The sequence below is a fragment of the Branchiostoma belcheri genome, unplaced genomic scaffold (genome assembly GCF_001625305.1).
Source record: "Branchiostoma belcheri isolate BF01 breed outbred unplaced genomic scaffold, Haploidv18h27 scaffold1, whole genome shotgun sequence".
In the NCBI taxonomy this organism is placed as follows: Eukaryota; Metazoa; Chordata; class Leptocardii; order Amphioxiformes; family Branchiostomatidae; genus Branchiostoma; species Branchiostoma belcheri.
This window is the reverse complement of record NW_017802379.1, coordinates 11,536,968-11,560,022: the sequence shown is the minus strand read 5'-3', so window position 1 is coordinate 11,560,022 and position 23,055 is coordinate 11,536,968. Positions and strand designations below refer to the sequence as shown.

Here is a 23,055-nt window from a genome sequence, read left to right as displayed (position 1 = left end):
AAGGTAATCTCGCGAGAGTTACGGTTACAGACACGTGATCTTATTCACTCGAGGTCACGTGTCTGTAACCGTAACTCTCGCAAGATTACATTTTGAAGTGATTTGTCATTAATCATCCTAATGCGGGCGATACTGTTCTTTGAAAAATTAATCTTTGTGTAATCATTGTGTTGGAATAAAGTTCAACATTTTACAATGATTACTACAAACGCAAATTTTAACTTTCATGACAACTTGTTTATTGTTCAAATCCCTTGGAATAGCTTGTCAGCATCCAAATCAACCATACGACATAAAAAAAAAACGTCGTAACACTAGTGCAGTGAAGTCTTTATTTTCTTGAATAGAACTGAATTGATATGTAAATACCTTTCATTTGTGAACGCATTTATAGCACCGACACCTGTGCCGTCTATTGTGAACCAGTCAGAATTACCCTGAGGAAGGTAACAGATGGACACCGATACGTAAAACACCTGATTGTCATGCGGGGCCCATATATTTATATGGTTGGACATACAGCACCATCTATATAGTACCATGTACATGTACGATTTTGTTTTTGTTTTCTCGTGCAATGCATCACACCACACCAAAACGCAACGAATGCGGACGTATGCCATCACGTGGCAAAAAAAAAGTCGAGGGTCTGTGATTTCAAATTATTTGAAAATATTGCGTTAAAAATGCCAGCAGTACAGGGGTTAAGAAAAGCTTTTAGCTTGAACGAACATAGTTGGTTTTTTTTTTGTAACAATATGCAATGGGTGGTAATTTTGTATAGAATGCATGCGTCATACCGTAATACCCTTTGAAGAAAAACCTGTTCAACAAGTCTACCTCCTCCCGATTCTAATTCTTTTTGTGTATTATTCATATTACAAATACTTAACGTTAAAATGTTGTATAAGACTACATGTCCCAGTGCTACTTGTATCGAATGATAAAAGTCGGTAATTTGCTACCATCTTTTGTGGCAAAAGGGACAATTTTTTAAGTAATTGTCACAATCCGTGGCCTAACACATAGTGGGAAAACGGATTTAAATACTCTGATAAATATTTTAAACAAATTATCTTCTTCTTGTGTATTTTTTTAACGATTTTCAAGTCAGTTACGCACATTAAAGAACAACTACGTACAAGCACGGTGGGTATTTGACACAAAAGGATCGCAAAGTTGTATAACATATTACGTATAGACTAAATTGTCTCCGGATCGAGTTTAGCCGCCTGATTACAAGACAAGGACCGCGTTACTTGTGACCCAGATGACGTCACTAGGGCTAAGAGCTTATTAACATGTGACAGAACAAAAAAACGGGTGGGGCTTTTGTCGTCTTTCAACAGACCGCCTGCCGACACAAGGTAAGTCTGTGGCTTTTTGTTCGAGAAATCGACGATTCTATCTTATCTTCTTCATTATATCTTTTATACTGTTTTCATGGCTATAACTGTCCTCAATAGTATACGTTGATTGTGTTTATCTTAGCATCAGGTGTGTTTTTCTTTGTCAAGCTATAATTTCATACGTGCATGCAGCTGTGAATAGTTTCGATGCTTATCTCACTTCGCTAAATCTTGATATTCATCCGGTGTCTAAATGCTATCTGTCTTCGTTGAATATTTCAAATGGCATAAAGACGTTGAAAAAAAAACGAAGGCAAAGAAGAAATAATAAGGTTCTCTAAATGTGTTCAATGTGTCAAGCCGCTGCCCCACTTCCCGCACATTTTTCTGACCTCGCCCTAGATCACTAACCAACCAAAGTTTGAGATAGGTTTAGAACATTCTGAACGTGTTAAGTCGTGGCTAATGTCTAGCATTCTAAACGACAATGTCCTGACTATTTCGGAACATGTACATTAGTTAAGAGTTCTCAACTGAGCTCCGAATGTTTTCCAACCTACTCCCAACAACCCTAAAAATGCAGACCGCCCGACACTCTTCTAACCGAATCCCAACATTCTATCAACTTTCTGACAAGTTGCTATGTATTTCATCAGCCTTTAAAAAGTACTTTATTACTTGGCATCTGATCTTCTTTTATATATTGGCAGAGAATGTGGAAATTTAGGTATGATGAAGGAGACGCATGTTAAGAAAGATTTTAGCGATCGTTGTCATGCTGGCTTGCAGCAAAACAAAAACCGGTTCAACAAGTATAATTACCCCCAGCCGAATTCTCGAGGTAGTGCCCGGAAAAACAGTGACGAAGGGGTTCCGATGGTTCATGTTTGAGTTAAAAATTCTCATAATCTGCTGCAAAATGGTATTAACTACTAACATGGCTGGAAAGTGTAAGAAGTGGCGTGTTTTGGGTGAAAATTGATTTCGGGTCCGAGGTTTACTTCCGGGTGTCCTTCCGCCTTCAGCGCGGTGCTTCGGTTTGACCTAGATATGCCTTGTATGCGTTCTGGGGGTGCTGTCGCTATGCCTCGCGCGACGGGCTATTGTGATAATTTCAGTGTTGGGATTTTCTTTATACTTTTATTAATAATGCATAAGGGTTTTCTCTTTCCGACAATATCAGTCATATCGGTGGCTAAATTCTGGGTGATGGGTTTAATTACACGTGAAAATAGCCAATTTTTGGCATCGAAAAATTCTTTTCCCCCTTTAAAATTTACTAGAATGTGAGAAATGAAAGAAATTGAAATTCTATTATTCTCGTAGCTAGAGAAATATCCTTTATTTGCAAACACAGTGTTTTGGCTTAAGAGGTATTTCCTGAAAGAGACGGTCGCTAGAGTTGAGGGTATGCAGAATCGAATTGAGAGCCAAAATAAACTGTGGTGTGCCCCCTTCTCTATGATTAGACACCGTACCCAAATCCTCACGTGTGACACTTGCAGATGCAACAAAACAACTCGGACTGATAAAGTATAGGTTTACTTGTATCTGTTATCTTTATGTCATCGCTTACTGCACTTAGAAACATATGCGTTGTTGATGTAAACAGCAATTTTAGAAGATCTAGGGTACAGTCTTGATTTCAACTAGAAAGGCAGGTATTGTCTATACCTATGTCTGTCTCCAAAATGCACTGTTCTGTACAATTTTTTTTTCAAAATGATAGTGCTCTTCGAAATGGAATGTTGTTGTTGTCCCAGTTTCGACACAATGCACGAGATACTAATACCTATTCTTCTACCAAATTAAACTATAAAATGGACAAAGGGCCAATTGTAATTTTGGCGACGACCCAGGGGCGAGGCTTACAGTACAGCATAGTGTGATCTGTCTTCTGTGTCATGAATTCTTAGACGATTTTAATATGTGATCACCCCAGAAATGTGTTGCTAGCATTTGTAGTTTATTTTTTTATGTATAGATAAGGCCACACCAAGTAAATTTTATGGATGACGTCCTTTGGAGACCCTAAATCTTATGCGAGAGGGCGAAAAAAAAGAAGGGCCCTAAAAAACAAGATGCCTAGATTAGAAATACACTAAGAGACGACAAATGTTAGGACACAAATAATTTGAATGAGGTGACACAGTGTAACAAGCAAGAAGTCTTTTATTCATCATCAAAACAGCCATAAATCAGGTGGAACAGCAGTTGTCGTCCTGTCCTGTTTCCTTTCTTTAATCACATCTTCCCTTGTCCCACTGTTGTGACTCTTTGGTCATAGTTACAGGAAGCGGAATTTCTTTTTTTTTCTAGGAAAAGGCCAAAATCAATGCGCGCGCGGACGTCATCCATAAAATTTACTTGGTGTGGCCTAAGCTAATATGGGTCGGAACAATGGGTTATGTTTAACAGGCCTGATTAGTAAAAAATAGTACTCAACGTATAGTATGTATTTTTTTGACATATTTTGATTGCAAAGTAAATTAAAAAACATACTAAATGTCTCGATGGTTTATGTAAGAGCCAATTTGATTTCTAAGATATAAATACAATAGGGGGAATCTTTTGAATGAGAAAAATTGATAAATCTACTACGGTACCATGTTTTTTTTTAACTTTTTTTGTCCCCAGTTCACATAATGTGGACACTAGTGTGGTTTGCCGTGGTCGGTCCCTGCCTTCTGCCTAAAGGCGTGTCCTCCCAAACACGTAAGTAACTGTGACAATTTTACTTCATTTTTTTCTTTCCTTCCTCTCCTAGTATTATTATATGGTGATTTTGATATAAGTGATACATAGCCGATATTTTGTTATATGTGTTGAGTATCTGACAAAATATCTATTTTCCTTTTTTCACGGCCGTTATATCATAAAAAAAACTCTGTACTAGCTGAAAAACCGCTGAAAAACTCGGTACGAGCCGACAATCGGCGCCCGTATGATTCCAGCTAACGATTACTTGTGCCACAAACTTCTGGGATAAACTCAATCCTCGACCGCGTGTTTTTTATTTTTTTTTTGGCGCTGATTGGTCACTTCGGTCGGAAGACGCGCGGATATTGTATCCCTGTCCGGGCTTAACTAAATCATATTCGGGCGTTCCGCCCAGCCTAAATTCGAATTTTGTGGGGTCGTGTGGCGTAGCGACAGAGTGCTCGACTCGGAACCTAGAGGTCCCTGGTTCGGATCCTGTCATGCCACCGATCTTGTGCCCTTGGGAAAGGCAATTGTGCAAATTAGGATGGATTGTATTGTCCCCTGTATTGTTGGCGGCATTAGTATAAGATAAAACAACTTGAGTGTGCCTTCACAACGTCGTGTGATTACATGTTGGAAAAAAACTATTTCCTTTTACATTGTGTATATTTTAAATTTCTCCGTTCGTCTTCATCGAAAAAATATGCACATGTGAGGTTTTTTTTTGTTTTGTTGGCCGTATATAAAATATGTATTTAAGTACATGAGGCATCTATACTTTTTTTTTCTTCTCTCTTATTAGTGTGCGAAAGCCTTACTGGTGCCAGTGGGTCCTTCAACAGTTCAAATTACCCAAACAACTATCCTGACGACCATGACTGCCGATATGTGATCTCTGTCTCTCCGCCTAAAGTCGTCAAGTTGACCTTCACGGAATTTGCCGTTGAGGAAGACTACGACTTCGTGTACGTGTATGACGGAAACACAACTGCGTCCGGATTTCAGATAGGTGAGGACAATTGTATTATAACTTATTGAGCAAGTATTGTGAGAGTGTTTAATTTTTTATTCAATCTTTATTTATTTGTAACCATAGGGCTGAATGCTTGTTACATGTATATCGGAACTGAGTAACATAGTACATGCAATAGAATAAAAAGATGTTTTAACTGCAAACTACTAGGACAAATCAGGACCGTTAACAGTCATTGTAGTAATAATTTTAAAATGGTTTTAATTGCTTATTACTTCTTGACGTTATATTTTCCGGCTATGGCCTTGCATCCTTCCCCAGCCAATACAAGTCCATCACACATTTTCTGTCGTACATTTCGTAGTTAAAATGCGGTATGGTTGATGGAGTTGTAAAATCATTTAGATTGCGAATCGAGCAACTATACTTTTGATGATTACAAATGAAACTCCAATGTGTTATCTACCTAAAATGCCCAGTGCTTCCCCTAAAGGTTTTTTTTTTCACCCTACAGCAAAACTAACTGGCACAACTATCCCCAAACCTGTAACCTCTACCGGCAGCTTCATGACTGTACGACTTGTCTCCGATACATCCACTAACCAGAAGGGATTCCTGGCTAACTATGCAGCTGAAGATAAAGGTATGCGTACTACAAACGAGCTAATTATAAAGTTGTACAGTGCTATTGCTCTACAGCACTTAAGTTCTACAAAATAACAATGACTATTACAGATCATGTGTGAAATGTCAAAATTTCATTGACAATTCAATATTTTTTTACCATTTTTATGGATTTCGAATAATACAATTTTTTTACAACTCAGCCACAATAATTGCCTAAACTGCCTGCAGACCAATTTGAGTTTCTGATTAACAAATAACTGATTAAACAATATTTTCTAAACGTTATGGCATAATTTGGGCACACTAGTTTCCTTTGCGAAATGTACAAAGTTAGTAATGTTAAAATTATGACAAGGAATATCAGGTTTTAATACAAGTCGTAAAAGCTACTTTAGTCATATTTTGCTTAAACAAGACAATACATGCGTTGTTAAACCTTTGTTAGTACATCAGCATAACAATGACGGCTATTGGTGTACATGTTTCTTTTGATTTAATACATGTGTTTACTTTGATCTCCAGTATTCTCTAACTGTGAGGTTGGCAAGTACCGGTGTGCCAACGGTGTGACCTGTATAGACGCCTGGAAACGGTGTGACGGAAACAACGACTGCAGAGACGGGAGTGATGAGGATGGAAGCCACTGTAGTATGTATAGTTTGTAATAAAAGAAAAAAAAAACTCCGTAAATAATTTCATCAGGTTGGTAAACGACTGAATAGCAACGTTCTTTCCATCACAACCAGTTTTTTTTCAAGCCAACGTTTCGATGACCTTCTGTCATCTTCATCAAAGCAATACTCAGTTTTGCCCTAATGAAGATAATAATAATGACAGTAATACTCAGTATTGCCCTGATGAAGATAATAATAATGACAGTAATACTCAGTATTGCCCTGATGAAGATGACAGAAGATCATCGAAACGTTGGCTTGAAAAATAAATGGTTGTGATAGAAAGAACTTTGCTATTCATATTTAAAAAAAAATGTTGTTTTTTACAACATGTTTGGAGTCAGATTTTGTCCCCAGTGCCGTAACCCAACAGTGTGCGCAGCTGCGAGCTGGTATTTTACCTATCAATATTGAAACTGGACGGTACCAGGGAATTCCTGAGGAAAATAGAATCTGTACCATGCGTGACCTGGGTGGAGTAGAAAACGAAACACATTTTCTTTTTTACTGTCCCCTTTATGACAATCTTCGAGAAAATGTGTTTCGTAAAATTTCGCTGGAAAGCGCACGACACGAAAATAAAGTTTCATTCATTCATTCATTCATTCATTCATTCATTCATTCATTCATTCATTCATTCATTCATTCCCAACAGATGTGGGGGTGATTTGACCCTTTACCTTTGTATGCAATGCTGATGTTTTCTGGGTTATTGTAAAATTGTAGACTAGTAAAATAAATGCAGCACCCACTATTCCAACACATTCTAATGCAAAGAACTCCCAGCAGGACAGTGTTTGCAAGATTCTTGTTATAGGGATTGGTCTTGGACAAAATTGTCATATGTTTTTTTTTTCCATTTTAAACATATGTTTCCTCCTATACCTCAGTCATCTTATACTTTCTGATATCAGATGCCTTCTATCGTAACACTTATGGGCTATCATGAAGTTAGGTTATCTGTAGTTATTACAATGTACTTGCATGTATATTCTGTATACACATATGCCTGTACTATGTATTATTTTATGAGTATGTACGTATACCTGAAATAAATACTAAATAAAATTAACTTTTACCTTTTTTCGTTTTGCTCAGCGTGTCAGAATATCCCGTCGTCCATGGTGATGTGCAGGGGCCTTGAGTACAGTAAGATGACCCTTCCCAACCCACTCAACTTCACCCACACCACTGTAGCCCAAGTTAAAAACTCAGCAAGGTTCAATGACCTCAAGACCCTTGGGGATTCAGACTGTCATCCCCGTATACAACAACTGATCTGTGCTACTGTTATACCTCGCTGCGAGTCCAGGTACTTTTTAAAAGATTTTAGTAATGGCTATTTGTTTACAAAACCCACTTATTATGCAGAATGTGTGACTATTCATTATCCACTGCCTTCAAAAAGAAGTCAAACCTCATAATAGATAGCGTAGTAGTAGAAGACAAGTAGTTGTCTGCTAATTATTATTGTCTTTTACCAAATAGTGTCTTTGACTGTGAAAGCAATTAGCCTTCAGGAATGATTTTGCAAATAGATATTTAAAGATTATTAGTAACACAGAACAGTTGTAGTTTTGGTAGTAACTATGTCTATGGGCATATGTAATTGCAAAGGCACTATGTCATAGTAACGTTAATTTCACCCCTTCTCTTTGGTGTGTATATAATGACATAATGCATTTGCCTCTTCAATTAGAAGTTATAAGAAATTATAAGTATGACATCTTTAAAAAAATCCAGGCGCAACAATAACCAGTGGTTGATAAACTGTGGTAACCGTCTATTATAATAGAAGGGCTATCTAGTTACTTTAAGATATACATTAGTGTTGTTGGAAAACTACGATAAGTAAATATGTCACTTGTTTAAATTTAAAACTTTTGATCCAACAAAAATAATTCTCTCACCTAGAGCTTTCGACTAGTCACTCTGGTCTTCCTCAGTAGACTGACCCAGTGAAGCTTGTCGCGTGACGTCTTTGAAGTCTGACGTCAACACTGGGTCAAATGTATCTTGTAGACTATGTCGGCCCCCGCCGCGGCTCAATGAAGGTTAAAATATGTCACTTGTTGTCATGGCAGTAGCAAAAGTAGAATAGGTCAATACTAACGATTTACCGGTATTTTTCTAGCCCAAATCGCCAACAACTGCCGTGTCGTTCTTGGTGTGAGGAAGTGAAGTCCTCGTGTGAGGAGGAAGACTCCTGGTCAGCTTTTCCAAGCTGTGAGATATTCCCCTACACCAACTGTAACAACATCGTGACTTCAAAACTGGATGGTGGTAAGTCTTTATCTATATAATTTTTTATGCATGATCTACTATATGTATGGATGACACAATTGTCAGCTTGCAGGTTTGCGTATTAATGCCACACATTTACAGTGAATATTTAGAGAATTTTTAAAACAGTACTTCTCTCACTTTAGTTGCTGATATCTTCAGTCACCTTCCTCGAACATTTTGATTGAAGTGCTGATTGTTGCCGCTATCCGTAACCATTAGGTGGCTCACAACTCCTGTCTTTATCGGTGTTCTCCCAACAAAAGCAGACAGGTTCACCGACTTTGGCTACAATTATATAAATAGAGGCGAGAAGTAGACTCCTGTGAGAAACTCCGAGAAAAGTGTCTATAGCTAAATTAAAAATGAACATGAAAAACAAGCAACAAGCTTTGGTTGTGTAAATCACAATATCCCATCTTCTAATAATCTGTCATGATCATCACACTTTCTGGTGGCTGCGCATGCAATACAGTATCCAATTGATAGTCTCCAGCAGACTCCTTTGCAGGCTAAATAGATAGTAGACATCGGCCTAAAAAGAACGTACCTGACCAGGGGAGTTGACAGACTATTGAGGGTCAAGTTTACGAGCTCACAGACTCTATACAGGCTAACTGGACCCTCTAAAACCTCCGAATCCCCTGGCCAGATACGTTCTTTTTAAGTCGTTTTTTTTCATATTGCAAAGGAGTCTGGTAGAGACTATGAAATTGGCAAGACAATATCAAATTGGCCAGGCACTCTTATCATTTAGTTATGATTAATATTCTACTGACCTGATAAAATCTTTTTAACGTTACAGTGGACTGCTTCGACGGAAATGGTGAAAATTACCGAGGAAACGCGGCGAGAGCTCCTATAGCCGGGGTAGCCTGTGAACGATGGGACAATGATCCAACCTACATGGAGCCCTATCCCTGGGCAAACCTCGTGGACAACAAATGTCGCAACCCAGACGGCGATGGGAGAGGTCCATGGTGCTTCACTTCAACCGGATTTGAATACTGTGACCTCATTCCTTGCAACAGTAAGTAGTTATAAATCATAAATTTATGGCCTAACACGGTATACTATAATAAAATACTTATTGCATGTTTATTTCCAAAAGTTATTTCCAACCAACAATGGTTACATTATGCATCGGAAATAGAATAAAACCATGTCTGTGCTAACATAAAATTCTACTTCCATTTATTGAATGTTCTGTCCTTTTTTAAACGTAGACTATTAACGTATGCATCTGTGGCAGAAATAAGACAAAACAAAATAAAACACGAGAGAGTGACAGTTATCAGAGATATCTTTAAATATCTTGTTTTTGTTTCAAAATTGTATAAATGATACTGGCAGATACAATAAATGTATCGTTCATTGCTTTCTCTTACTCTTACTTACAAAAGGAAATCCTTTCGTCTACTTTTGAAAGAAAAATATCTTATATGTATCTTATGAGAAAGTTATTCTTGGACCTGCCAAAGTGATAGTGATCTCTATGAAGTATGGCTAAATAAGACAGTTAGATAGTATTCCACTGGTAGAGAAGACAATAATGTATCAACTTGAATACATTTATTGTTTCGTTGACAATCCGCTATGTTACAGAAAATGTCATAACGTACTTTTCCTATAACATCCGTGTCCATAATATCACCAGGGTCCATATAATATCGCCACCTTGAGAAATAGTTTGCTTTAAGCTATTTTTACTGCAACATACTTTTGGTATGCACACCTGCACACCTCAAATGTACATACCTAGGGTATGTTGCAGTAAAATATATTTAAGCACATTTTTCTCAAGGTGGCGATATTATGGACGATGGTGATATTATGGACACAGATGTTATATGGGCTGAGCCCCTTTCAGTATTGCACGACTTCTTGCTCCAGAGACACTATCACTAAACAGTTGACAACGCAAGTTGTGCATACTTCCGTGTCAACCTAATAACTAAAGGAAAGTAGAATCTGAAGAAGGTAAAGGCTATTTTTATAATAGCTAAAATTATATTAAAATTATATAAATTTTCATGAAGCATTTTCATTGTTTGGCGTTACATTTGTCGTTCCTTCAGAACAAGGGTGCAAGGATCCAGGGAAGCCCCAGTATGGAAAAAGGAGCCCAGTCTTAAAGTTCTACTGGCCTGAGGACCGAATTACTTACACCTGTAATGCTGGATTCAAGTTCAAGGAAAACTCCCCACCAAACAAAGCTAAATGTGTGTATAATAACAAAACAGGAGAAGCCGAATGGGAAACAGCAACACCAGACTGCGAAGGTATGATAAAGTAGCAAATTTTTACCTTGTAGAAAAAAGATATCCATCCGCGCCCGCAACACCTTACCGTTTTTGGGGTTGTGTACTGGCAGGTGTAGCTTACGATACCCATTGACGGATTTTTTTGGAAATTTTGGTATATGATTCCTGCTTGATTCCAGGTAATACATGTTTTTGTTGTAAAGGAATTTTCCATGCGTTTTTTTTTTTTTTTGTGTGTACAAACGCAAAGAATGCACCGTTTACAAAAGTCACCAATATGCCTGTAAATTCCTTCAGGAAGTTGTGGCGTGAAACATTAGTATCGTTATTTTTTAAGAAATACAGATTAAGATACGAACAAGGTACCAGATCCAACACTTGTGTGTTTTGCACGAGGTATGTGTAAAAATGTGTAGTAGTTAGAATAGCAAATTTCCTTTTTATCACAACCATTTATTTTTCAAGCCGACGTTTCTACGACCTTCTGTCATCCTTATCAGGGAATTCTGACTGGTTTACTGTGCACTGACACTAGATGTTACTTGGTGCATAGTGCACTAAAGGTGTCACATAGTTCATAGTGCACCTAAGCTAGTTTTTTTTCTTCTGTTTACAATACATGCCGGAACGTAGTGCTGTGACATACATGCTAGGCATTGTTACATCATCCTTATGGGGAAATATGCGGTTTCTAATGTTAAGGTATTTCTATATATAGTATAAGATTTGTTAACTGACAATACTAAGCTATCACAGTCCCAAATAGAAATTATCAAAAGTCTTGTTACATTTGTATTGTTAATTATGTAAATTGTATCTTGATGCAATGACCCTTAATGACCTCAATAAAATGCGGCTCACAAAAATTGTAGAATTAATTTAACATTTTAATGTTTTTTTTTCCTTTTTCAGTCGATCAAAATTACAAGCTCCAAAAGGACCTTCTGAGCTCGGATGTTTACAACAAGGCGGTGTCTCCAACTAAAAGTTTGGAAATAAAGGCATATGTTGTCAACGTCATCAATTTGGTAAGTAGTAAAATATCCGACTATATTAATCTTATTTATTGATGTGGCGTAAATTTAATGAAGGTTCCCATGTGAGCCTGCCTTTGTATATATTTAATTAACATATAATATTGTATGATGTACGTCATTTGGGTTTGCATTTCAGATTAAGATTATGCCTTCTATCCCTAGTATTGAAAATCAAAAACTTTTATCAATTTTCCAATATTATTCAGGACGAGAAGGCTGAACAGATAGTAACATCATTCAAGGCAATATACGTAAGTTTATTTTTAGTAGTTGCAGTGTAATATGACTTCTTGTTTGTAACCTTGTCCACTGGCTTTATAAAATTAGTAAGACCGTGTTAACTTGATTATACTAAAGACATCCGCGTGCACAAGATTTTTCGTGTGTTCACTAGTCTCGGTACTATTTACAGTACTAGTCTCAGAAAGGTCTCCCATGCTTCTTATGCAGAGCGTAGGGTGGTGCCCATATCCATTTCTGTAGCCCTTGGGCGACACACAATTGTGCAATGCACTACAGCAGGGGGCTCGTCCGCTGGTAGTGCTGTGTGTTTGACCTCGCCACACTTTTTCTCATATGATTGTGCTGAGTGCTAAGCAGAGAAGAAGTGTGTACCATTTTTAAAGTCTTTGGTATGACCCGGCCGGGGTTTGAACTCACGACCTCCCGGTTACAAAGCGAGCACTCTACCAATTGAGCTATTGCACCGGTCTCATAGCTAGAAAAAAATAATTTACATATAGCTGGTCTTCATAACATATCGAATGCAATATGGAGCCTTTGCAGTAAGGTTGTGTGGCGTAACAGTAGCGTTTGCTTCAGAACTAAGAGGTCCTGGGTTCAAACCCCGCCATGCCACCGATCTTGTGCCCTTTGGAAAGGCACTTAACACGACTTTACTCACTTTACTTAGCTGAAAATGTGTATTGTGTTGTCCATTGCGTTTGTGTCGGCATAAAATAACTTTTAAAACTTTAGTGTGCCGCCACCATGACTTGTGATGTGTATGTTACAGACATGGAAGGACGCCCGTCTGGAATGGGAACCAAAGGAATACGGAACACTTGACCATATCTTTGTTCTTGACGAACAAGTGTGGAAGCCAACGCTGACACTGGAAAGAAAGTAAATGTTTCCTCACTCTGTATTATGCAAAACCAGGAATCTCCAATTAACATCTGAGGAATGATAATACTTCAAACTCATGGAATGATTTTGCTTTTAAAAAGTTAATTTTAAGTTTAACAAAAGCTTTAAAGTACTCTGAGTCATACTCTTATTCTGAGACACAAGTTCAAATATCAAATATCTTTTAAATATAATATTATCGTACTATCCTGGGTAATATTCTGTAAAATTACAAAATTGTCCGTGTATTCTAAGTTCAATGTCATGACATCTTCTACCAGCGCAAACACTGACTACACCGGTGGATTTCCAAAGGCAGAGGTGAGAATGGAGCACACTGGAGAGGTGAACTGGCCTGTGGAAGCACTCTCCACAACAACCTGTACCCTGGACCCTTTCCTCTTCCCTCAGGACAACATGACATGTGCAGTGTGCTGGAGAGCTGGAGAAGAGTACAAAATAGGTAAGGCACGGTTTTAGCACAATCGAGTTTTTTCATGTAACCCACTTTTTGGTGAGCATCTACCACCTTCCTTGAGGCAATTCTGACTGATTATATACCTGTATACCTTCTCCCAAACAACCTGCAGTTCTCAATATTCTGACTTTTTCTAGCCCCTTATACATAAATATATGTGTGTGTGTTAGTCAGCAATTAACAGAGACGGGGGACGATATAAACTGGCTGACATGTTTGGCTGATGTCACGTTTTTCTATAGTCTCGTGTGAATTGGTTACGTGTCCGTAATTTTCACGGATCACACGAAAAAAATATCCTGATGACGGCGACAGCATTTACTTACTTGTTCTTCTCTAGTATGTGGCAGTGGTAAAACTTGCATCATTGTACCATATGAATAAAGTTTAACATTGCACCATTGTTACTACCCACAAAGATGAACACACATTACTATAGTTACTTATGCTCTCATGTAACGAATTGTTTGGCATTTCACTTTTTAGACTGTTCTAACTCAACAACGTATAAAGACAACAACCTGCTGACTTGTACAAACAACGAGGCTGACATCACTAGCGGAGAGTGGAGTGGGAAAACAACCCTTTCAGCTGTCAACAACACGGCCTGTCTGACCATGAGGCTCAAACGAGATCCCACCTATCACTACTCCACAACCATCTCTCCCTGTCTCATCCTTGTCGTCCTCATGGTCATCACCTTCATCATGCCCATTGATAAAGGAGACAGGATTGGATTCGGCGTCACCGTGCTGCTGTCCATGGTGGTGTCTCTGGTCGTCGTTACTGGCTTCCTGCCTGTGTCAACCAGCCTGCCATTCATCGGTAAGCTGCCCAAATAGTTTACTAAAACCCTTGTCCCACATTCACAACCTTTTGACTCCATTCCCGAAAATGAGCCGACCAGACTCTACCGGAGTTCTGTAGTTATCTTCGAATTTATGCCAGGCCTACCTTACCTATACGAATCAAAACGAATATGAGTTAATTCGAAGTCAAATTTGATTCATGTGGAAACCTTAACTACGATAAAGATTAAAATCATATAGAAAACGATTGCTGAATGAGATGTATACAGGATCCATGCGTTAATGTCCCAATAATAAAAAAAGTACAATTACAAACCTTTTGTGACCTGGCTTGGCAGAAATCTTCAAAACGACATAAAATATATCGATTGCCGTTGCACAGAATCTTCCGAACAACAACTGTACAAAAGCCTGTGAATGTAGCGATATGCATGGGCCATTATACATGTAGCTACATCGATTGTTTGACGTAGGGACCTTGTAGAAGTATCGTGTTGTCCATTCTATTAACTCATTTTTATTTGATGATGAACTCATACCTCATATTAAGGTTAATATGATAACGATCGCATGTTACTTTATGTTCTCTTCCAGCTATGCTGATCATTGTGTGCATGGCTCTGATGGCCCTCTTCATGCTGACGACTCTTTTCATCATCATCATTCACGACAAGAAGGGACCTGTCCCTAAATGGGTACGGACGGTCTTCCTGAAGCACGTAGCAAGGTATGTCAAAGATTCAAATACATTACCTGTCGTTAGATTAAATATATAGCTTACAAAATAAAACATGTCTTTTGGAAGTTTTGGTGTTAATTAAAGTATATTACATATAGCCGGGTGACGTTGACCAATCAGAATGCTCCATTCCACATTCCGTAATGTCAAAAATAGAGTCAATGCCTGTTATTTATTCATCCCAATCCATACATTAAACAACTCAATAATCACCCGCATATGACCTCAGGTGACCCACATAGAACATGGCTATCTTCTAAAAAATCCAAAAATAACTTGAGTTGTGTTCCAATGACCTCGAGTGATTCCCATAAGAACACCTGTTTCCTGCCTTTGAACAGGTATAAGTAACTATTATCTATTAACATGAATTAAATAAATTAAAGAACAGGTAACTTAGGAAGAAGAATTTTGTTTAAATAAATTATACCTTAGCTTACAAATAGTGATTGGGATCATGTCAAAGGGATAAACGGTGACACTTATCAAAATTAACACCAAACACTTACATAAAATCATTGTCAAAGTGCATTGTTTTACTTAATTGCTTTTTTTTTGTTTTAGGGCCCTACTTATGGGGGACCTGACCAAGAAGCTAAACAACGAGGAAGCAACAAGCTACAACGTAGGGAAGAAACCAACAGATGTAGAAGGCCAAACTAACGGCTCTTTCAAAATCGACGGCGATGTCTCATCTAGTGGACAGGTCAACCCACCCCTGAACGTGCAAAATGAGGTCGGAGCTACTCTCATTGGCTTACAAGGAAGCGTAAATGAGCTTAGGGTCAGTGTTAGACAACTGTCTGGTAGCATTGATGCTCTGGCAAGTAGTGGTGATGACGATGAAGAAGTCGGGGAGTATGCTTTGTTTGCCAGTGTGTTAGACAGGCTGAGTTTGGTCCTTTATGTCATCGCCATTGTGGTGGCCATTCCATGCACTCTGCTTATTGGCTACAAACCTGTCAGTGTTAGCTAAAAAGGGACATGATTGCGACTTTACGTTTCATCGGGTGTGGCTTAAATGCTATTCGCGTGATGTCATTTCTCCTGTCGGCATCAAATTTCACCTGCATGCATTGATCTTAAACATCAAAAACAAATGTTTTCTAAATTCGATAAAAGCACAGGTTGAAAAAAAAACATTGTTAGTTGTACACAGATTGCCTGTTTTAAAGATAACCAAAACGATTTAATAGTATAACATCACTTTGATCTGGAAGAAAAAAAACATAATTTTCTATGTGTTTTACCTAAACATTAAGGTCATACATTGTAGAATGAAAACAAGGTAACAAGGTAAAGTATTATGGGCATAAATATCAGTACATTGTAACGATTTTTGGTGATCTTAAGTTAAACTTTAGGGGTCGATGTTTTTCATTTTTTCTTCATATAATAGATTTTGAAGTAGCATCTTCTGTCTTGTCATGGCATGGTTTAATAGAGCTGACTGGAAGTACCTGACGGAGGGGAGCAAGTGGCCAGTACCTGGCCTATGAATATACATGTAGGCAAACATATTCTGTGCATAGTATGATAGAATACTTAAAGTTGTGTTTATATATCAAGGCCATAATATAATGCTATGTTATGCCGTATTTTCTCACATCCTGTCAAATTCAGCTCCGTTATGCTGGTTTTGTTTTTGGTCCATTATTGTAAACAATTACATCTGAAAGTCCTATAGAGATTCATTGAAACTTACAGAATATCACCTATAACTTTCAAAGACAAATCAAATCCTACTACTGGATAAATTGAGAATATTGGAAGAGTTTGGATAGTCTTGAAACATTGTCTTCTGCACTAGACAGACAGCATTAAGAAGAGTTTGGAGTAAGAAAGTTAGCTATTATATTTGGTGATGTCGGTTGGGGGTTAGATTGCTTTGTGATCGTATGATTACATAAGCAGTCATATTTAGTACATCATTTTACATTTTAAAATGCTATGTTATTTTATATGCAAAATGAGTGGTGTTTTATTCTTTAAAACTTGTTAAAACATTTCGGATGTTTCCCTATATTGTAACATTTGTACTGTTGTCTTTTTTGATACCAAACACCTTAAACCTTATCAATATCCGGTGTGCCTTTCACATTTAATGTTATCTTTGTAACCATCTGTACAGTACATAAATGTATGAGCTACAAAAACTAGTACGATATTTGTAAGTTAGAGATATAAGTTACCAACATAAGCTCTTTCAATATATCTATATTTATCAAATCTTTCTCTCTATCTACCTATCTATCTATCAATTGATCAATCGATATATGGATAGATAGAAAGACAGATAGATAGATCATTAGACAGATAGGTAAATAGATAGACACGAATAGATATAATTAATGGACGTATTGGCTTACATAATATTCTTGGTGACTGTTTGAACTGTTAATGACATCGTTATTCAATAAACCACGGTGTAAGGGCAATGTAGTCTCTGTCATATTCTCTGTTGCATTGCAAAACTGAATCGTACCCGGACAAACCGCCACTACAGGTCCACATATTCAGAACACCCATCACCCTCCGCCCTCCACACCTGTATGTTTCCTAGTCTCCATCAGACTCATTTTGCAGGCTGATAAATAGTATAAAAATTGGCCTAAAAGGGAATATCATTGGCCACAGGATCTCCAGTTTGCAAACTGGAGTTTCTATAGCGGCCATCTCCTTTGGCCAATGATATTCCATTTTTAGGCTAATTTCCATACTATTTATTAGCCTGCAAAAGGCGTCTGATGAGTCTAACTGTTCCCCAGAGATGCATTGCTTGACAGTTTCCATTGTTGTGTCGTTCCGTGCCCGATTGGAGGGTTACCCCCCCCACACACAAATGTTATAACTTCGCAATTTCTATATAAGTCTGATGGATTTAGGGAAATGCTTCTTCAAGCGTAGCTTTCATGTCTCTTCAAATAAGGTATTTCCAAACATTTACATGACAAGCAGGCGTCCAAAGGATTAAAACTGGCAATGGAAAGGTCTAGAAGCAAGTTTAGTCAATCAAGTCATTATCGAATTAGACGTCACCACGCCGTGAGTTTTAAATCTACAGTAAAAACGCTAATTAATGATGGGCTACTGTAAAACTAGTAAGAATTGTACTCTGGTGGTACATTTATCATATTGCAGCTTGCTTTAAAATTAGCTTTATCCCCCTTTAAATAATAACATAAGAACCTTATCAATAATCTTTTAATATGCCCTAATCAGGTCATAGGCCCCTGCCCTATTTTCCATCTGCGGTGGGATAATTTCGTCCGCAATTGCTTCGTTTCGCTGCGGTGTGATGCGACACACGAGAAATATCCCCAAAGTGTACAGTACATATACAGGGTGGTATATATGAACCAAGTTTAAACTGAAGTTTCCAACACGAGAAATTTTTACTCTCACAAATTTTTGGACGTGCAACTCCAGTCTTTGCCAAGAACGCCACGCATATAACACACGTGACTCCGTGAGCATTGGATCATAGTTTGTAGAAAGTCTGTGGCGTCCCCCGTCTCTGTTGAGGGATGGACTTTCTGTAAACTATGATAAGGGTGCTATATTGACAGTGTCTTATTTGCAACCAAAATCGTTAGGCTCCGCAGGACTGGGGCTAGACTCTCGAAAGCAAGACAGCCAATCTATCGACCTCTGCTGGACTGTAACGTCAAACAATTTAAATCAACGCGGTAGGGACAATGGCCGACCGAATTCCAACGGTTAACGCCCTAGTCAATAGGAAGATACCCAACATCCGCTACCTCGCCGACAAAACGGATTTAAGCGTACTAAAGATACCAGGGCTGAATTTCAGGCTGAAAATGTCTGGTTTACTCCACCGAGACGAATAGTGCGGGGCTAATAAGGAAATTACCGTTTTCATGACTCCACTGGACAATTAGCCTCCCTTTTTCAGAATTTTACGATTCGTTTGCCCCTGTAAAATGGCCTTTAAGAGATTCGCTTGGATGCTCTCAGTTTTGTTCTGTTTTATTAAAGCCGCCTGACTACGAGGGAAGGGCGGTATTTGCTGTGTCGCAGGTGTCGTCTCTAGAGTTTGGGGCTCAGCATAAGGAAGAACCGGCATGTGTTTCACCGAAATTTGCCAGGTCGACACAAGGTACCATTTTATGAAAAACTTAAACTTTTCTCCAACTCAAAATTTGACTCACCAGAAATTTTCGACTGAATCACTCAGTCTTCCTCAGCTAATTTCTGGTGAGTCAAATTTTGAGTTGGAGAAAAGTTTAAGCTTTTCATAATGCAATTTACCAACTCAGATGAACTTTCATGCTAAGGTACCATTTTATTTGCTATATGTTATTGTTTTCTTATTGAAGCATCTAACTTTCACTTCCCATTCATAAATTCTCAGGATTTGCTCGAGTAAGTACCTTGAATAATGTACCTTGAGCGGGGATATCAAAGATGACACCACAAGAAAAAATGGCTTCTCCACTCGTCCTGTACTCCATCAGTGATTATACATCAAGATCATTTTGAACGATTTGTTATTACTCTACTTGGCCTTCCTATATGGTGTACGGATCATAACACAGCGCGATTTAGGTAGGCTTGAACAGTCTTAAAGCGTAGAAAAAAGGACACTTAGAGACATGCAATCGTCTTTTCGCGGAACAACAGGAATTGTTGTGATCAGAATACTGTAAATCACAGTTAATTTTCACAGCATTTTTTGTAGTCTTGGTTTTTGCCGTCTCTACTGTACAGAGAATTTATCACTACCGTAAACAAATAATCCGTCACATACGTCTTCCCCGAACATGTTTATTTTTCTCAGACCGTGATTTTACATTTGCTACTGTAAAAATCAAGTAATTTACGGTAAAATAAGGCAGACACTTTTACAGATTCAAGCGAAGGTCAAACCATGCTGGCTTACAGCACAGGAAAACCTGTTGGGCAAGTGTAATAACTCTTCTTTTTTAGGCATGTTCTACCAAACACAGCCAAAACATTAGAATTCGTTCTGCAACAAAAACGGAATTCGAAGGTATAGCTAACAGTAACACTAATAGTATACAACTTAGTTCATTTCCACATACATACAAACAAAACAAAACAAGAAAGTAGCATTTTTCCAGATTTAAAAATGACAAAGAGGTTGTCTATGAAAAGGTGAAGCAAGGTCAATCAGTACTTGGGCCATACCCATTTATGCGGCGGGGGGAGAAAAATATACCATGTAAAATTACTCGTTTTAACCATTTAAATTTTCTCTAGTACTTAGTAAACAGAATATACGAATACCTACGTATGTTTTCCATGTTTCACAAAAGTTATTATTACCAATAAAACGACTGTTTATGTTAACATAATACACGGACTTCACCCCTACCAAGGTTATTGGTACAGCCGTTACGTGTAACTCACGTGAATTGTATCAATTTGTACTGCACGGGTTCTGCCGCCTGACTATACAAGACACGGACAGTGTTTGCTGTAAAGCAGGTGGCGTTACTTGAGTTTTCGGCTCAGCACATAGAAGGACCAGAAGGGGATTGACCGAGATTTAAAAGACCGAAAAAAGGTACCAGTTTAGTTTCTGTTTTTTACTCATTTTTTTTTTTAAATCTACCCAGTTTAACAGTGTTATCGTGTTTCTTATTACCTGGACATCTGACCTTCATTGACGACGCTAACACAAGTCCTCTATGTTTGTAAAACAGTAATTTACGCTGACCTTGGGTGCATATTTAGTATTTTCAGTGGTTTCCCTGGCCTGTTGTAGAACGTTAAAGGGAAAACAGATATCACTACTGTAAAGAAATACCAATTCTTAAAAATCACTGTATTCTTTCTGTATACATATATTGACGGTAAATTTGGTGATACGTAGCAATACATGAAACAGATCGTGTATAATCAACTTATAGATAGGATAGCAGTTATAAGTTATAAGCTCCATATATGCTGTTTAACCTCTACTTTTACATACACAGGTATTCCAGTCTGTAATTTTAAACTCTTTCGTATTTCGCCATGTCATGGTAGTCTCAAATCTTCACAGATAGACCTCAAAAAAAAATTTTCAGTGCCAGATTTGGCGCCTTTTGGATTTAGTCTGCCTGGCGAAGTGACATAATGATTTGTGCCAAAGGCAACACTGGATGTAATAAACTTAATCTGATAACACAAAGGGACTTCTATGCTGACATTATACATCGGAGTTGATTTTCAAACACACACACGCACACAGACACACACACACAGAGAGAGAGAGAGAGAGAGACACACGCACACACACACACATACCCCCCTCACACACACACACACACACACACACACACACACACACACACAAACACACACAGAGAGACACACGCACACACACACACATACCCCCCTCACGCACACACACAAACACACACACACACACAAACACACACATACCGCCCCAACACACACACACAAACACGCACACAGACACACGCACACACACACATCCGCCCTCACACAGACACACACACACACACACACGCGCACGCACGCACGCACGCACGCACACACACACACGCACACACACACACACATACACACACACACACACACAGCTATTCAAACAAAATCACACACATAAACTTTATTATTTACTTATAAGTGACATGTTTGTCCGACTAGAAAAGATAAGACAAGGCCAAACACCACAATGATCATACCATCTTCTTGATATCTAGGGGAGAACGAACAACATTTAGCATCACTTATTTAACCAACTTAAACTTTAATATTAGAAACGTTATTTTGTAAACCTTGCGTTTAAAACAACTATTTGCTAAAGCTATTGCAATCCTTATCGACACATGATACATATAAGTATTTTACCTTTAACAAGGTTATTGGTAATGGTATAGTCTGATATTCACGTGAATGCTTTTTTGTTTGTTCTGCACGAGTTCAGGCGCCTGATTTAAGATAAGGACGGTTTTTGTTGTGAAGGTGTCGTCACAGCAGTTTGGGATTCAGCAGGAAGAAGAACCAGGAGGGTTTAGACCGGGATTTGCCAGACCTACACAAGGTAATTCCAGATTTTTTTCACTGTACTGTTATGTTCACTGTTTTCACTGTCACTTCTGTACCGTGAACTGATCATTACATTTAACAAATAATTCCTGGATCTTCTTTTCCTTTATCTGTTGTTACCGTGAATGTATGGTTCCGTGAACATGTCCATTTTTCTCAGACCGTAAACTTTTGCTACAGTGTACATAATGTGCATTACAGAAACATTTGTGTTTTTTTTTCAATCCTAAATCTATTAAATTGTTAAAGCGTGATGTACCATCTACAGGGAGCTTGTGTCTCGTTCTATGAATTCATAGATGCGAACTCCTAGATAGTTAGATATTGTAGACTCCGAGTAAAGGTGTCCAGGGTGTGACCCACAACAGAATAGGATAGTATAATTCAGTGTAACATGTAACAGGACAACTGTAACGTGAACAGTTTTTAACAAGTATTTTGAGAAATAAAGACCTACTAGATTTAAACTGCGAGGGCCTCAGAACACAGTAAAAATGGGTGACCCTTTGGTCCATACGCGGATACACAAAAGAATACAGACAAAATTATTGAGTTAAAAGTTCCATGGGCGCATCAGCTAGTTGTACATTGAGCTGTGAGGTCTTGGCATATGAATGTATGGTTTAAATTGTGACGGTTTTCCAGTTAGGGCGTCATTTGCATTTGGTTTCAGGGGCCGAAATGCCGATCGATTATTTTGTGTATAAATGAAAGTCAAATGTATTTTTCGTACTTCTCAAATGCACCCTATTATAATTCTAATCACGTTTTAGTGAGTCACGTTGGGCCCATAGCTATACAGATCCGCAAATGGGGGGGGGGGGTCTTAGGGCATGTAAGTACTTTAACAAAGAAAAACCTGTTTGATACGTTTAGGCCACAGGAAGTAAATTTTAAGGATGACATCCTCCGCAAACACCAAATCTAATGCGGGCGAGCAAAAAAAA

General features: G+C 38.2%; 1 protein-coding gene across 1 annotated transcript; it reads left to right on the top strand.

Annotated features, from left to right (window-relative positions):
• The first annotated feature begins 1,268 nt into the window (after nucleotides 1-1,268).
• LOC109486458 lies at nucleotides 1,269-16,990 on the top strand. Its single transcript, XM_019790324.1, has 16 exons — nucleotides 1,269-1,367; nucleotides 3,987-4,064; nucleotides 4,855-5,061; nucleotides 5,540-5,668; nucleotides 6,175-6,300; nucleotides 7,425-7,638; nucleotides 8,461-8,609; nucleotides 9,415-9,639; nucleotides 10,688-10,891; nucleotides 11,786-11,901; nucleotides 12,117-12,161; nucleotides 12,926-13,035; nucleotides 13,320-13,501; nucleotides 14,003-14,341; nucleotides 14,920-15,052; nucleotides 15,629-16,990. The coding sequence occupies exons 2-16, from the start codon at nucleotides 3,995-3,997 to the stop codon at nucleotides 16,038-16,040; spliced, it is 2,661 nt and encodes an 886-aa protein (XP_019645883.1). The 5' UTR covers nucleotides 1,269-1,367; nucleotides 3,987-3,994; the 3' UTR covers nucleotides 16,041-16,990.
• The last annotated feature ends 6,065 nt before the right edge of the window (nucleotides 16,991-23,055 follow it).

Excerpts from the sequence above, each read along its gene's own strand:
- LOC109486458 (XM_019790324.1), top strand. The coding sequence starts at position 3,995 with ATGTGGACACTAGTGTGGTTTGCCGTGGTCGGTCCCTGCCTTCTGCCT. Across the intron at positions 11,902-12,116 it reads TTGTCAACGTCATCAATTTG|GACGAGAAGGCTGAACAGAT; the intron begins GTAAGTAGTAAA and ends AATATTATTCAG. Across the intron at positions 15,053-15,628 it reads TTCCTGAAGCACGTAGCAAG|GGCCCTACTTATGGGGGACC; the intron begins GTATGTCAAAGA and ends TTTTTGTTTTAG.